Here is a 16,302-nt window from a genome sequence, read left to right as displayed (position 1 = left end):
GAGCTGTCCCTTCAGCACCACCGCCACAGCGCCGCCGCCTCCCTCCCGCCGCTCCTCCGCCCGCTCCGCCAACACCGGGACCAGCTCCGGGTGAGCCGGGGCAGGGACAGAGCCCCGAGCAAAGCCCCCGCCCCGGGACAGGCCTGAGAGCCCGCTCCCCATCCCCGCCCACCGCAGGAGTGCGGGACTGGTGCTCCTGCAATGAACAATTTTGTTGCCGTGGGACTAAAGTTTGTCTGGGGAAGTGGCGGCTGAAAGAAGCGCCCCGACACAATAGTATCACGTCACCCAAAATATCTCCTAAGTATCTGGTTTTCGTCATGGATAAGGGGAGAATAGAACAAGAAAATGAGCATTGTGAGAGGCTGAGTCGCCAAGTGTCCTCTCCCCGGCTGCGTTACGTGGTTTATATCGGGGGAGTGAAAGGATGTGTTTAAGCTTGTAAGGAAAATGTGTTCCTACGGTAGGCCTTTAGAGCAGTGTTGTTTCTCTTCAGGGTAAATCACGGTAATAGCAAACTTCCCGGGACATTCAAATTTCGCAAATTCTGTAGAGACGTGTACTTAACACGAGTTCCAAACCTCCCCTCTAACTTTGATGTTCGATATTTACACTGACAGATGGTTATCAAATGAAGTGACACTCAAAAGCGAGTTCCACACCGGTCTGCAGCGCTACTGAAACCACATTTCCCAAAAAACTCCTTTTTTTTTTTTTCCTCACACGAGATCAAACTACCGACTGAACAGCCCGGCGCCAGGGAACACGTTTCTCAAACTATCAGGGATCATCCCGATTAAACGCGCAATGTTACACCGAGTCAGGAAAACTCTGAATTCAGAGGGAGTATCCGGGAGCTACGGAGGAGCAGATCGTTTGTAAAGTGCAAATGGACTGTGAAATGCGAAGTGCTCTAAGCGAGTTTGAAATTACTTCTGACAAACGGCAAATTACCACTTTTTCGGCAGTAAATCCAAACTACGCCAAACAGTGGGGGAGGGAAAGGCAGGGAGAGATGGAAAGGCATGTGTGTTTACAAAAACTGATAGACGCAAGTATTTGTAACCTCTTACCTCTTCTTATCACACCTCCTTGCCCGTTGAGTACAAGTCCACACTGGGCCTCCACTGAGCTCTTAAGTAATGAGGGGAAAACAAGGGAAGAAAGGAAATAAAGAAATCAGACACAGAAACCCACAGAGAGATCACACAGCTTTTGCTTTGTTACATGACTCGCCTAAGAACAATAGTTAAGGTGAACTGGAAAAACACAGTTACTCTCAGAGAACCCAAGTGAAATCCCCCCTCCATCCTGCCATCTGCCCCTACCCCACCAAACTCAGAATAATTTTCCTTTCATTGCCATTTAAATACGAATTTATCCCGAACTGGCAACTTAGACTTATCGGGATAGACAGACAAACCAGTACTTTTGAGACAAGTGTATTCCCTCTCGACAGTTGCACGCAAAAAGCTAAAAATGTACTTTTCTGGTTTTGTATGTTTAGCGGTATATTTATATTCGGGCACAGCTAAATTCAGATGTGTTTTGGGACACGCATACAGCGACTTAGAAAGTGTGCACAGAAGTAGACAAAGAGCACAAACAACAGATGACTTATTGGGCTTTGCCGGCTCCACAGAGTCGTGAGGGTGCTGTAACAATGCGTGTGTCCGCACATAGGTGGGGATGAATATGCATCTGTGTGCGCACACACACAGGCACCCATGTGTGAGCGAGGGGTGAAGAACCATCAAAAAACCTGCCTAGGGCTTCTGGTGCACGTCCGAAGAGATCTCACTTCTTTATTCTCCTATTACAAGGCTGATTATTTGGGGATCTTCGCCCTCCTTAATAAATATTTTTATTGGAGTGATAAAAGACTTGAAAGGGTTGGGTTTTCTTTGGGTTTTTCCTTATGTTGGGGTTAAAAAAACACAACAAACCAAACCTAAATCTTTGCCCGGTGGAAATGTGTTAAAGACGCATTTTCCTCTACAAACAAACGAGGTATTGGACATGAAAGAGGCCTTTAAGGGTGTTAACCTATTCAACAGCCCGTGAAGAGTTAAGTAAATGCGGAGAGAGTCGGTGCATAATAAAAACCCCACTTTACAAAACAATCTTTACAGTCCTGGCTCTCTCCCCCACTTTCACCATATTGGCCCTGGCCCTGTAAGACCTTCCTTTTCAAGGCCCTTTTTTATTTTAAGTGTTCTGCCTTAAAGTGATTATGAAATCAATATGAAAAAAACTTGGCGACTGAGCATAAATTAAAGCGGTGATGGGAAAAGGTGTGACAGTTTTCTTTGTTGCCCATGGAAAATCTTTTTAGGGCACTGAAAGATGCCACTCCAGCTCCAAGACTGTTTGCATCTGTTAGGCTGACTTAAACCGCCCTCGAAACTATTGGACATTCACTTAAAATTCTGTGCAGGGAAAAGTATATTTACATTTGTTGCATTTGAAATGAGGCATATGCTGATGAACGTTTTAAAAAGAGAGACTAAGGAGAAAGGGGTAGACTGGTTAGACCACAATTTTGGTTTAAAAGTATTTCTGTGCAGTCCTGTTTCTGCCCGCCACCAAAACGCTTCCCTCTACACCCGCAGTGATATTCGCGAGAGTCCAAATTTGTTCTGAATCATCCAAGTCCTAACGACAAATACTAATATTTTCAACTTCTCACGCTCAGGCTTTTTGAGACCTCTGCACACTCCCTCTTGTGTTCGGAAAAAGAGGGAGGAGGAAAAAATGAAGAGATTAAGTACAAAGACCTAAGCATTTTATTTGATAATAACTTGTGATCGAAAAATTAATATTTTCCAAAGGAAAGCTGTTGATTTTCTTCTTCGTTAAATAAATAAAAAGAGACTGTGCCTCTAGCAGTTTAACCAACCTTTTTTTTTTTTTTTTTTAGAAGGGAAACATGTTGTTTGGTCGGATGACATTGCATAAATGACCAGTTGAATGGCACTAAGTCGAAAATTGGATAAACTATGGTGCTTTTTTGCCCGGGACTTAGGCATTGTCTGCTGTCTTGCAAACGTTCCTAATCCCCTCTTTTGAAAAATACAAGGCTTTGTGCCTGCCAAAGAAAAAAAATTTGTACAGATACAAAAAAATCAGCAGCAGACGTGGTTATAAAAAGGAGTAAATAGGTTTTAGTTGGGGTTGAGCAGTGAATGGCAGATTTTTTTTTAGGGGGGTGACATAAGGAGATCCTTGTGAAAAATGTAAACAAAAAAAAAATGGCCAGAGAAGACAAAATTATATAGTGAATTTTTGTGGAGAAAACTAGGTTTAAATAGCTAGGTCTTCTACATCTGAAGTATAGAAGATAACATTATTTGTTGGTGGGTTTATTTTCCTCCTAAAAAAAATTAATTTGTTTTCCCTGATATATATTGTTTGGATTATTTTTTTCGTGCTTTGATTTTAAGGAAAGAAAATAAACCTTATTCATTTTGCAAATTTCGGAGTGATTTTTTTTCCCCACAAGCCCTTGACCGCTACATCTTTTTGGGAGGTCCACCACGGCCAGCTTTGTATGCCAGGGAGCGAGGTGTGGGGGAAAAGTAAGTACAGTAACTACGGTCCCGTTTGTCTCTCCCTGCTGATGGGGAAACCCTCAGTTCCTCAGCTCGTCGGGGGAAGGAAGGTTTGCTTTTTGATTTGGGACACGTTTCGGAGTGGAGGTTAGATACAGGATGACGTTCTTTACAATTTTGGAAACCAATTTCATTTAAGCAATCGGCTCAGTTTGGCGGAGGTGAATTTTTCTCTCGTGGGAAAGGATTTCTGAGCGGATAAAGCTGAGTTTTTGATACACAGAAATAAAAATTTTTAGATAGGTCCAGGTGCCGGTTAGGGTGGAGCGGATGAATAATTAGATAGACAGACAGATGAGTTTAGCTTTATCTGCTTTATCTCTCACCCTATTAACACCTAGATCGGATTTAGCGAGGCATTTTTATCATTTTGACTTTTTTTCTGACGAACATTTGTTCCCGTTTATCTCTTTCCTCCCTCATATCTCGAAAGGTTTGCCTTTGTAGGTCTGTCGGAAAACAGATTTATTTCCTGCCCTGCCTTTTTTCTCTTTTCCTACTCCATGCTTTCCTTAAATCATTTGCCTTCTCTGTCGCTGCAAAGTGCTCCTTGCGCCGAAAGAGAGGAAAAGTTTAGGAAAAGCAAGAAGATGGGTTTGTTCTGGTTTGATTTGGGTTCCGTGTGACTGGGTAAGGAAGTGTGACACGCACACTCACCCCGAGATCTCCGGGGGACCCCCACGGTCTCAGCCACCACAGAGACACAACCCACGCGGCAAAGGCAGGCGCGAGGTTGGTTTTGTTTAATTTGCTTGTTTGGCCAAAGAAGACCGCTTGTTTAGTTGATTTTTTTTCTTTTTTTTTTCCCCTTCCATATTTTTTTCTTGCTGCTACTAATCTGGAAGGGACGGGAGCTGCATCGCGTTTGGGATGAATCTTCCCTCCTTTGTATGAGCTATTCCGAGCAGAGGAAAATGGGGGTTGCAAGCCCGAGGCTTGGTCCTGGCAGGAGTCTTTGATCTGGATGCATCCCATATTGGGATCCATGGCTCATAAGAGACAGGTCGTGGCGGCGGTAAGCATCTAAGCACCCCAGCTCTCTCCTCTGCTCGTCCAAGCAGGAGGACTTGAGTGCCCGCGCATTGTGCAGGTTGATAAAATCAGTGGGTTCTCCATGGTGGATCTGCTGGTAATATTGCTGGGAGTGGTGGAGAGAGTTCAAGGAGTAAGCGTCGGGGTTGACTGCCGGGTGGCTGTGTTGGAACTCGTAGTGGAAGGACTGGTGGTGCAGTGGGGTGTACTGGTGGTTAGTGGAGAAGTACGGGGAGGCGAACTCGGTGCCCGTGGTAGAGTAAGTGAGAGGAGATGAGGAGGAATAGGCGACGGTCGAGTTGGCCACAGACTCCAGGCATCCAAGCTGCATCAAACGGTAACTGTTTGATCCGTCATGACGTATCTGAAAGGAAGAAGTGAAAAGAAGACCCCAAAACTGGAGGTTTGTCATTGAAAACCCCGGGTACGGTTCTTCCAAGCACGCTGTCCTGCATAGCTTCTCCCCCTGCAGAAGCGTCTAAGCCTGCGAGCGGCAACCCCAGCAACAAAAGATCCTTTCCTACCTTGGGCTGGTGCCATAAAGGTCTGTTCAAAAAATCATAAACAGCCCAGCCTGCCCTTAATACTGTCAAGCAAAAGGAATCCACGCACTGAAATAAAAACTATCTATCTATCTATCTATCTATCTATCTATCTATCTATCCATCTATTCATTCATCTATCCATCCATCTATCCATCCACCTCCTGATCACAGCTGTAATATCTGGGGCTGACACAAAAAAAAAGTCATCAAACAGAGGAAACTACCGAGAATACACACAAGTCCCGTCCCTATGTTGCAGCGTTACACATTGAGAAAGCTTTGCCGCCTGGTTGCCTTCCTTCCTTTCTTCCTTCCTTCCTTCCCTTCTTTTTTTTTTTTTTTTTTTTTTTTTAACCTCTATTTTTCTTTCTTTTTAAAATAACGAATCAGATCCAAAATTCCCCCCCTCTTTTCCCTGCGTTTCGAAAGAAAGGAGAGTCCTGCTTTTTAGCGAGAACTCCCCATTCCTGGCGAGCTGGTGGTGATTTCTCTCCACTTCATTATATTATTAGGGGTATTATTCTGATTTTCGTTCTGGCAACGGTTTTAACGTGGTAATGAGTTGCCCTTGCTGGCGACAGATGTCATAACGAATTTTCTCTCTATACTTCTTTAAGTTATCTCTGAAGCCGGATTATAATTAAACGTAACGGTCCAATATGGATTTTAAAAAAATGGAAACAACCACACAGGCACATACACACACACACAGATGCACACACACATCCACACACACGCGCACACTCTCACACACACACACACACTCTCACACACACAAAATACCTCTGCATCGTGGACGAGACCTGGAAAGGTAGTTGACATTTTTTGGTTCTCCGAAAAAAAAAAAAAAAAAAAAAAAAAAAAAAAAAAGGAGAAGAGGAAAAAAACCCCAACTCTGGATAAAACTCCCCTCTCCAAATTAAAAAAAAAAAAAAAAAAAAAAAAAAAGGAAAAAATTAAAAAATCCAAAGTTCATGTATTTCCCCAATTTTTTTTAGAAAAAATCTCTACAGACAGAGAGAATTTGCAATGTATCTGCATAGATCAGATCTCTCGCTTTTCCATGCACCTCCTTAAAAACCTGTAGGAACAAAATTTTCCCTCTGCACAAAAGCTGCTCCCTGGATCAGATTTTGTACTTGCTGGGTATTTCTTTGGCTGATGTCGTAGGTCCCTTGGTAATATAGAAGTTTTGAAAATTAAGCATCAGCACTGAGAACTGGGAGGACAATAGATAGAGGAGCTTCATCCCAGGAGACAAGGAATAAATATTGTATCTTCGCCTAATAAGGAACTGTAGGTTCTTTCAACATTTTTATACAATTTTTCCTCCACTCTTTAGAATGCTTTTTCTTACCCAGGCTAATATGGGAACTAATCTGATCGAAGGGGGTATTTTGTGTACATTTTATTGGGAAGACATAAAGCTAATATATACAAATATATATTATTAAACCATCCTTTTCAATAGGTAAGTGCTCCTTCCTGTTGATTATACTGCTTCTAAATACTGACCAGAATCTAAGATTGCACATTTGTATGTGTGTCTGTTTAAGTGTATTTTTTTTTCCTAAATGAAAACGATGTGGTTTGTTTTGGTTTGGGTTTGTATTTTTTTTTTTACCCTTTCATTTACATCGAATTTAAGTCCACCCCACACTCCAACCTGCTTTTAAAGCTGCCTAATATGTTATCTTACAGGCTTCTTTAAATAGCATTTTCAAACATAAAATTAGGGTGAGACCACAAAGTATCACTGCAGTGACATATGATATTATGGAATTATACATAAAATACATATAGATCTACGGAATTACATCTGTAACAGGCGAAAGGAAAAACAGGGAAGGGGACGTAAGAGCTAAAGACCACTGATAGCTGGTTCGACATTTCCAAGTGCCGATATATTTTGGAGATGAGAGCGCACGGAGGCTGCGTAGCCCTGGGTGGCAAAGCTGAAGGGGTACGTGATTTATTTATTTAGTGACACCGGTCCGAGGAGCTGCCACTCGGGGAATGAGTCCTGTGTGCCTGCTCGGCGCCCCCCTGCTCCTGTGCCCCCAGGTAGCGGCTCTGCAGCCCCGCAGCCACTGCGGGCTCCGCCCGGGGAGCGCCCGGGGGCGCCGCCCGCTGCCGCGCGAGCTCGGGGCGCCGGGGGGGGAACTCACACACCCTCCGCGAAGATGCCAGCCCAAATGGCATGTCCCGACGGGGAGGCTCTGCTGATGGCTAGCTTCCACCCGAGATAAGCCTGGAGATAGGCGAGGGTGTAACTTGCTTTTAATTGCCATTTAATTTGGGTCGCGTTTAAGCGTTTAAGCTGCGAAGGTGTCTTAATAATAAGCCGGAGGCAAAGAGGCATGTGGCTCCCTGCCTTGCTCTTTCCTCTTTATTTATTTATTTTTTTTTTAAGGTCCAGGTTTTGGGAGGGTTTATTGGTATCTGTTCATGCAGGCTAACAGGAGCTGTCACTCAGCCCTCTTTTCTTCCTACAAATGGACAAAGGCACACGACTGGAATGGAAATGCATTGTCTGAGATGGGAAAGTGCGGGTATCCCGGCGGGCGGGGGGGGAGCGGGGACGGCGGAAGGAAGGAAGTGGCGGAAGGAAGTGGCGGAAGGAAGTGGCGGAAGGAAGTGGCGGAAGGAAGTGGCGGAAGGAAGTGGCGGAAGGAAGTGGCGGAAGGAAGTGGCGGAAGGAAGGAAGGAAGGAAGGAAGGAAGGAAGGAAGGAAGGAAGGAAGGAAGGAAGGAAGGAAGGAAGGAAGGAAGGAAGGAAGGAAGGAAGGAAGGAAGGAAGGAAGGAAGGAAGGAAGGAAGGAAGGAAGGAAGGAAGGAAGGAATTGCTTTTTTCTACTCATTTGCATTTCCTACAGTTCTAATACTGCTAATGGAACATAAATATTTCTCCCCAATATGTAATTGAAAAAAATATCCAGAATTTTCTCCAAGTTCAGATTTTGTTTGATCTTCTCAAGATTTTGATACTTCAGAGAATTGACAAAAACCACAGGACAAAACCCACCCTAATGATGTGAACAAACTTTGCCCTTTCCAGCACCTCTCTGGAGTGTGGCGAGCGCAGTGGAATCAGCCACACCAGCCTCGAGCAGGGAGACTTAGACAAACAAAGTTAACAGACCGTGAACGCACCTTCCTAAAGGAGGGAGAGGCTGGAAAGACACTCCTTCCCTTCGAGAAGGAAGACAAGCACCCTCCCAAACATTCATGGCAGAGCACTCCGCAGCCCTGTTGACTTCGGTTCTTTGCACTGTGCCACTTCAGTCCCGTCTATGTGGTTTGGTTTTGTTCTGAGAAGGGATGAGAAAAAGTTTTCCTCCACCTGGCCAAACAAGCCCGGCTCAGAGCATGAGCGGGGCGCAGACGGCACAGAGGGGATGGGGACAGGACGGGGTGACCGCGGCAGAGGCGGCGCGGAGCGCACCGAGCCCCGGTCCTGTCCCCATCCCCGAGCCGTGACCGAGGGCGCTCCGGGGCAGCCGCACTCTCCAGCGAGTCACCCCACGAGACACTTGCTCCTTTACGCACTCATTTATTTCATTTTCAGGAAATCACGGGTGTGAGAAAGCGATGTGGGGGCAGATTCCTTTCCTTTCTGCGCCGTGGGTGCCGCGGTGCGGGAATCACCCCGGAGGACGCGCCCGGCGCAAGGGCCGGTGCCTTCCCAGCGCTCTGCCCGAGCTGCCAGGAGATCTCCCCGCTGCAGGAGATGGGTTTTGCTAGAGACCTTCCCCCGTCCCGACCCCTTCCCCCTCCGTGCCCCCTTCCCACGCGCACGCAGCCCAGCCGTGCCCACCACCACGCTCCCAGCCAGCCCGGAGCCCAACTTCGTTTCAAACAACAACAAAGCCACCAAAATGGTTTTGTTTGGAGGAAAGTTTATAAGAAACCCGGCTTGCCAGATGCACGTTACTGGTCAGTTCCATCTGTTAGCTTCGTTTACAGACCCTAGAAAAAAAATCATATAGACCGTTTGCGCTTTTAACTCCCCCCAATCCAATTAATAACGCGAGTCAAACTGCAAAGCACTTATTAATTGCTCCCAAAGAAAAATCTTTCAGGAAAGTTAATTGGGAGCTTTCTGATTTTCCAACCAGCGCTATGAACAGAGCAGACAGACTTTGCCTTGAGTTTCATTGTGGCTGAGCACATTGTTTATCCCCTGCCTAAAGTTTGGTTCTGCTTCTGAGCTACAGATATTTTTATATTATATTTTTAAAAATTCATTTTAAGGACTGTGTAAAAATCGGACTGGGCTGGGAAGGGTGGGGATTTTGAGGGGAAAAAAAGCCAAATACACAAGAAAATTAAAAGTTCCTCTCTGGGATCTTCTCACTTCCCCTGATTCATTGAAGTGTGCAAAGTGTCTGGTGCTGCTGCAGGGACACAGTCTGGGCTCGACGTCTGGCTGCTGCAGGAGAGCAGCTCCCGAGACTCACAGAGCTCTCTCACCTCCTGCTTGCCTTACAAACGTTTTCCAGCATTTAGGAGCCTGGAATCACATTTTCCCCTTTAATTGCTCCATCCTGCTTTAGCTCCTGCATTTTGCTGGTTACCCAATAATAGTTAAAATTATTCTTGATTAAGAGAGTTCTTTTCCACTGAAAGTCACCAAAACGTGGTCTTGCTGGACCTAAACTTCTGATGACTTTTACCAGAGTTTCTTGTGTCTGAATGAGACCAGAGTAGTTAAACCATCACAGGCAGCTGGAGTCAGCAATGCTAGGGTGTTCATCAGCCAGAAAGGGTTTTTGCAGTCCATCCCCTTTATCCACTGCAATTCCTAAAATTTGAGGGCTTGGGGCTTTGGGAATGCTCAGCTGACCCAAAAGAAAAGCAGCCCTGAGGTCACTTTTGTTCATGCCTGGGTGCTGAGCATTGTTTGCAGACCTATTGCTGTTGACCCTGGATTATCTCAGTAGATCAGAGCATGGTGCTGATAACACCACGCTGTGAGTTTGATCCCTGTAAGGGCCATTCTTTGTCTTATCTCTTTTTCCTCTCCATTGAACTCCTCCCTCTTGTCTGGCAGAGGGCCTGAACTTGATCATGGCCCTCTCTGTGCTGAGCCTCACCACCCCATCTCCCTTCTCTGAACTTCACAGGAAGGGAAAGCCCCGGGACAGCCCAGACTTCTGCAGGTGGGAAGGAGGGAGCTGGTAACCCCCCTCCACATACACCCACAGATTACCCACCTGCATTTCCAAGCAAACCTGTCTGTGTGAGAGAGATGTGCTTTTTTTTCCATTTCCCTTTAAGAACCATTATTTTGAGGACCCAAATTACATTATATTGCTTTTCCTCTGCCAAGGAGAATGACTTCATATTGGAGTTCACTGAGTGTAGCTATGGGCAATGGAAATGGGGAGTTTTGAAGTGGTTTTCTTCAAGCCTCAAGACAAAAGATGTCCTGCAATAGATTTTTCCCTGCCCTCTGGACACAAACCTACCACCATGTTTCCTCCTCCTCCTCCAAATTTCTATTCTGAATCACCACAACAGCTGAAAGGCAACATTTTGGGACTGAAAATGCATTTGCAAGCAATTGAAATGCTGTGAATATATTAGTAAAACAATTAAAGATTGTATCTGGTGCCTTCAGTCATTTCTTTGATGGCAGCAAGGTTTCCTGCTTGTTGAAGCTTTCATGAAGACTTAAGAGCAGCTGTATTTCAAGCCAGGTGTTACTCAGAGCAAGTGCAAAGGGAGAGGTGGGGTGGCTTCAAAGGTGTCAGTATTGATCCATATTGCCTGGCTGTAAACCAGACCATTGCTCATTTGCAGTGAATATCATTCACACCATTCCATACAAGGATCAGGAGGGCAGAGTTTGTGACCACTGGATTGCAACCTGACTTTCCAGGTGTTTGGTGGCAATGGTAAGGGTCGTCCATTGACTGCCTTTCAGTGAGAGACCCTTTCCATTCATTTTACTGGTTCACTTTTCCCATCCTCATCTTCCTTAGTCTCTTTCTTCCCTGCTGTCTGCTGTCTGTTGTCATCCAAACAGACCTGTGAGCTCCTCAGTTCCTATTTCTTCAGTGTTAAGACTCCTGATTATGTGACTTTTTTAATTCTGCTTCAAGCCCTCTCCCATAGAACCACAATTTTACTTCTTTCACGAAGCTGCTCCTCATGCTTATCCTCTCCACTCATCTGATCTTGTAGTCATTGAATTTCTCCCTCTCTGGGTGTTTTCCCACAGCTCCCTGAGCTGCTGAGCCCCCCATCCCATCTGTCTTGCTCTCCAGCCAGACCCCAAGAAAACAGCTCCTCTTGGCTTAGGCTTGTCGAGGTGTGGAGATCCTCCTGAGGACTCTGCCTAGGGCCCCTTCTTAGAAGGCTCCTAGGGCTGTACCTGCTCCATGGAGGCCTCTCCACCTGGCCCTCCTTTCCAACAGCCTCTGGTGTATCCTGGTCTTACACACACTCCTGCTTTAAGGCATTTATTTTGTCACCACTGTTTTGTTACCAAGCTGTCTACCCACCTTCCCTCCCTCCTCTAGGCACCTGCAACAAGAAAAACAGGCTGCCTCCACTCTTCCCCCTTTTGGGATTTCCCCCCTTTCAATCTTCACACAACACTGGTTTTGCCAGTGCCTTTTACTGCCATGTTCCTAATTTCTTTCAGCATCTCTCCTGCATCCCTTAGGGGGGTAACATGCCGACTGTCTGTGGCAGCTGTCCTCGCTCCAGTTCTGCAAATACCGAGACAAAGAAAAACCTCCCTTCCTCCTTCCAGCTTTCCCTTGAAAGCAAACACTACTTCTTCTGTCAAGTGTTCTTGCCATCCCTTAGAAGCAGTTTTTATTTTCCAGTGACCTCTTCTGTACTTGAAGAATGTCCTATTACCTTATTTATGTTACTCTTTTGTGCAGTTCTCTCATTCCACAATCTGGCTGCTCTCCCATCTCTTAGACTTGCTCTCCTTCCTCAGGTAATCCTCTCAGACCTCTTTTCTTTTTACCTGATCCATCTCACTCCTGTAGGTCACCTTTTTACCCTTAAATCCTTTTCTGAATCTGTGGCTATCTGAAGGGATTTACAGCTGTGAGAAACAGAATCACAATAATTTGGAGAATCCTCTAAAAATCTTTTTTTCCCCCCTGGCATCTAATTCCTCATATCCTGTGTGGTTTGCTGTTCTGAAAAGGGAGGTTTGGTTATAATTACAAACCTAACTAGACTCTAATTCCTCTTCTCTGTGAGAACCTTGCCTTCTTGCACATCACTATCTCATCAACCAATTCCCCTTTGCTTATAAACTATTGAGGCAAAGGAAGAATTCACAGATATCCTACTGACATTTTGAGTCCTCAAGTTTATATCAAGGAGAAGCCAGAAATTCTCCCTTAAAGAATCTTTCTCTATACTAATGTTTTTTTTTTTTTTCAAGTTGTGATCATGCGTTTCATTGCTCTGACCATCCTTTCTGCTTCACTGAGGATTTCTCCAGCATTGTTATTGTTGTAAGTTATTTCCACTATTAATGTCGTGCTGGGAAACTGTTAAAAGGAAACACAGACATAACCATCTCTGTTCATGCAATGGGATGAGATTAGAAATTTAACTATAGAGCAAAATGAAATCTGATTCTAGGAAACCACATAATGGTGAAAAGCCCCAAAATGTGACTTGAAAATTAACAGGAGTCCTCATCCAAATTCTTGCTCCACTTTTTGAAGAACCGGAATAGGTTGCTTAGAGAAGCGGTGGCTGCCCCATCCCTGGAAGTGTCCAAGTCCAGGTTGGATGGGGCTTGAAGCCACCTGGGATAGTGGATAGTGTCCCTGTGCATTGCAGGGGGTTGGAATAAGTTGATTTTTAAGGTCCCTTCCAACCCTAACTATTCTATAATATTGTGATATAAACATTTGAACCTTGGCCTCTGAACCTATTAATGAATGTAAAACCTTGTGGGTTTCAACAGGGATATTTCTCAGGACAAGAGTGAAATAGTGGAAAAATGTAGACTTTGGAAAACCATTCTCCATCATTTTCACTTAGCTTTTCAAACTGAAGTCCATATTTTGCTTAAAAACAGCCTGTTTTCAGCAAAATTTGTGAGACTTTTTCATTGCCTTTTTTAAAACCTAGGTACTGAAGAGAAGATCTCAAGCCTACTTCCACAGAAAGCAGAACAGGAAGCTCTATGGGATATTCCTGCTCTTTGATGTAGCATAATACCCATACTCAACCAAGGCAAGAGGAAAGTTCCCTATGTGGTGGGGATTCTGCATTAAAACATTAAAATTCAGTGGAAATTCTCATCACAGCCCTAGATTTTGCTGCTCAGGAGAAAGCATTGGTGATGGATCTGAAAATCCTGCAGTTTCCTGGTGAATCCCATTGAAAGCTCTATTTTTTTCCCCCTCTTGCCAATTTTAGCCCACAAGGCAAGTCTAAACCAAACTCTCCACATGTAGCCAGCTAAACTAGGATTTTAGAAACTCTGCTGATCATGAACTGGCTAAGAAGACATTATCCATGTTATTTTCTGGATGCCTTTCAATGCATGAGGCAAAATCTTATAATTAAACTTCTCTCTGGTAGTGGAGAATGAAAACATCTGTAGACTGTGATGTATTAAAGATGTACCTTATATTAGAATCATCCATAATTAATGCAGACATTCCAATAAATAATACAGTGTCAGGTTCTTTGGATTATTGAGTGTGCTCCACTCTGCTCATGCACTTATGCAGTGGCAGTAATTGTGAGCAAGTTTCTTTACCTAATTAAACACTGTGCCTTACTATGTGTTTAAATAGCATTGAAGTTGTGTCACAAACTTGAAAGAGTAAATTCATAGGTAAGGCTGACATCTTTGCCCTCAGCTTATGACTCTTGTATTGATGGCTTCTCACATTTTTCCCCACCCATGTGTCTTCATGGATGCATATTTTCATGGATTTTTTACCACTTACACTGAGTTTGTAGCCTTAACACTTTAAAATTAGGTGTAATACCATTAATATTTTAAAGAGATTCTTTTCTCAAGAGCCTGAAATTGCTCTGAATAGCTCAAATAAATCTGTATTTGGCTTAAGTAATATATAATTTTCACTGAACACATATATTTGCTAACATATTTGAAAATGGGACTTGTATTGACCCAAGAATCCTGGGTAGGTAGAAGAAACGACTATATATTTTTTATTGGTTCAGTATTCAGGCATTTGCTATTAAAATGCATAAGATGTATCCCCAAAACTGAAACCAGCTACTTCAGAGACATAAGATTCCATCGAGGGAATAGGTATTTATGCTTTAAAAACACATTTTAATTTCCCAATTGATCATAATAGCTCATGCATAAAAGCGAGAGATTTTGGGATTTCTATTACTTTAAAATCGGGCATTAAAATTAATTTTGAAGAAGGATTTTTTTTAATTTCTTTTTTTTTTTTTTCCTAATTTCTTTCCAGAAATAAGATCTTTCCTGCAGGATCTGATTTTGGAATGAGGTCTCTGGTAGAGGAGACATCATTCACAACCTGACAATAGCTACCAGAGGCTTGATAATGAATGTGCTGGTGGAGCTCACTGTGAGCTCCATTCTGCATCCCAGACTCTTGCCAGTAATCCCTGTCTAAGCCAGTTGTCTCTTTGACCTCTGTGGGCCTGAGCACATTGGTGAAGGTGCAGGGGTCAGGCAGTAAAAGACTAGTACTCCCTTGAATGAGGGACCTGCCCCAAAGATCACCTTAAGTCAATGGAATTCTTTCCCTGGAATTCAAAGAGCTGTGGAAAATGCCCAAAACAAGTATTTTGATTTGTATTGTGCCTAAAATATAAGAAGAATAAAAGGGAAAATAAGAATGAAATAGTGTCTGTCTGGAAAATGCCTTTAGTTTCAAGTGTTAGTTCCATAGTCTGAAAGCTGAAAAATATTAATTGTACTTTTGAGAACCATGAGAAAAATTCTTTCCTTCTTTCCTTCTTTCCTTGATATGTGGGTGATTCTATGTCTTTTCCTTCCTTCCTTCCTTCCTTCCTTCTTTCCTTCTTTCCTTCCTTCTTTCCTTCCTTCCTTCCTTCCTTCCTTCCTTCCTTCCTTCCTTCCTTCCTTCCTTCCTTCCTTCCTTCCTTCCTTCCTTCCCTCCTTCCGCTACTGCTGTGGACAGGGTAATTATTCAGTTTCTAAACGGTGAGCTCAAGTGTGATTTTCAGCAGTAATTCCTCTCAATTTGTATTATCTGGTTGTTGTGGAATGATTATTTGCAGCCCAGTGAACAAAACATGGACAATCAAGAATTTTTGATTGTACAATAAAATTACTGCAATTGAAGAAGAGCAATGTTTTTAGTAGACAGTAGGCTATAGCTTACTGACCCCATCAGCAATGTGCTCAGCTGAAACAAATTCTTAACTTTACCTCTAGAATCCTCGCCCCCCAAAAAAAAGAAAAAAAAAAAAAAAAAAAAAAAAAAAAAAAGCAAGGAAGTGCATTTAGGTCCAGTAAGCAACATTCATTCAGTGTGGAAAGAGATGCTGGTATTCAGACTAACAAAGACCAGGATATAACTTTGGTTTGTATGTTTTAGGGGCAAGGGACATCTGCCATGCATTAAATGATGGTCAAATGAATATATTATTTGTCATAAAAAGATACAAAATTGTTATTTATAACATTGCTCTTGTATATATTTCTATTTCCTAAATGCAACAAATCTGTGACAACAATAAAGATCTTTACTCTTCTTCTCTGTAAGGATGTATCACATATCTATCCATCATGCAGGTATACAATTCACTTTTATGTACATATAATATTGAAAGAGAGAGATTTTGCAATAATTTGCCCAGGTGTTTCATATCTTAGCTCTAGATGAATCAACACAATAATTGATCCCCCTCGCATTTACATCAGCTGAACCTCTGGTCTGCTATTTTGACATACAGAAACTCACTCCTTCTGTACTTGCCATTCCTCACCACAGCAGCAGGAAATGCTGAGGTGCTGTCAGCAGTCCCACCTGCCTGCACAGAGCCAAGTGCATGGCCAAGATTTTGCACCCACACTCATGTCCTCCAAATTCCTATATTGGTTGTTGTGCATCCAAAAGAGCACAGGAAGAGGATGTATTTCCC

At 43.6% G+C, this 16,302-nt stretch overlaps 1 protein-coding gene across 1 annotated transcript in view; it reads right to left on the bottom strand.

The window, feature by feature from the left end:
* The window catches only part of TFAP2D (transcription factor AP-2 delta), a 53,877-nt gene extending 47,857 nt beyond the window's left edge, over positions 1 to 6,020 (bottom strand). The window contains exons 1-3 of the mRNA XM_031060252.1: positions 5,972 to 6,020; positions 4,537 to 5,007; positions 1,074 to 1,134 (exon numbers count right to left, since the gene is read on the bottom strand). Coding sequence (XP_030916112.1) covers positions 1,074 to 1,134; positions 4,537 to 5,007; positions 5,972 to 6,010 — 571 coding nt within the window. The 5' untranslated portion in view covers positions 6,011 to 6,020. The remainder of the gene's footprint in view (positions 1 to 1,073; positions 1,135 to 4,536; positions 5,008 to 5,971) is intronic.
* Between the last annotated feature and the right edge of the window lie 10,282 nt (positions 6,021 to 16,302).

The sequence above is a fragment of the Geospiza fortis genome, unplaced genomic scaffold (genome assembly GCF_000277835.1).
Source record: "Geospiza fortis unplaced genomic scaffold, GeoFor_1.0 scaffold106, whole genome shotgun sequence".
Lineage (NCBI taxonomy): Eukaryota > Metazoa > Chordata > Aves > Passeriformes > Thraupidae > Geospiza > Geospiza fortis.
Note: the sequence above shows the minus strand (reverse complement) of the source record. Positions and strands in the feature narration are given on the sequence as shown.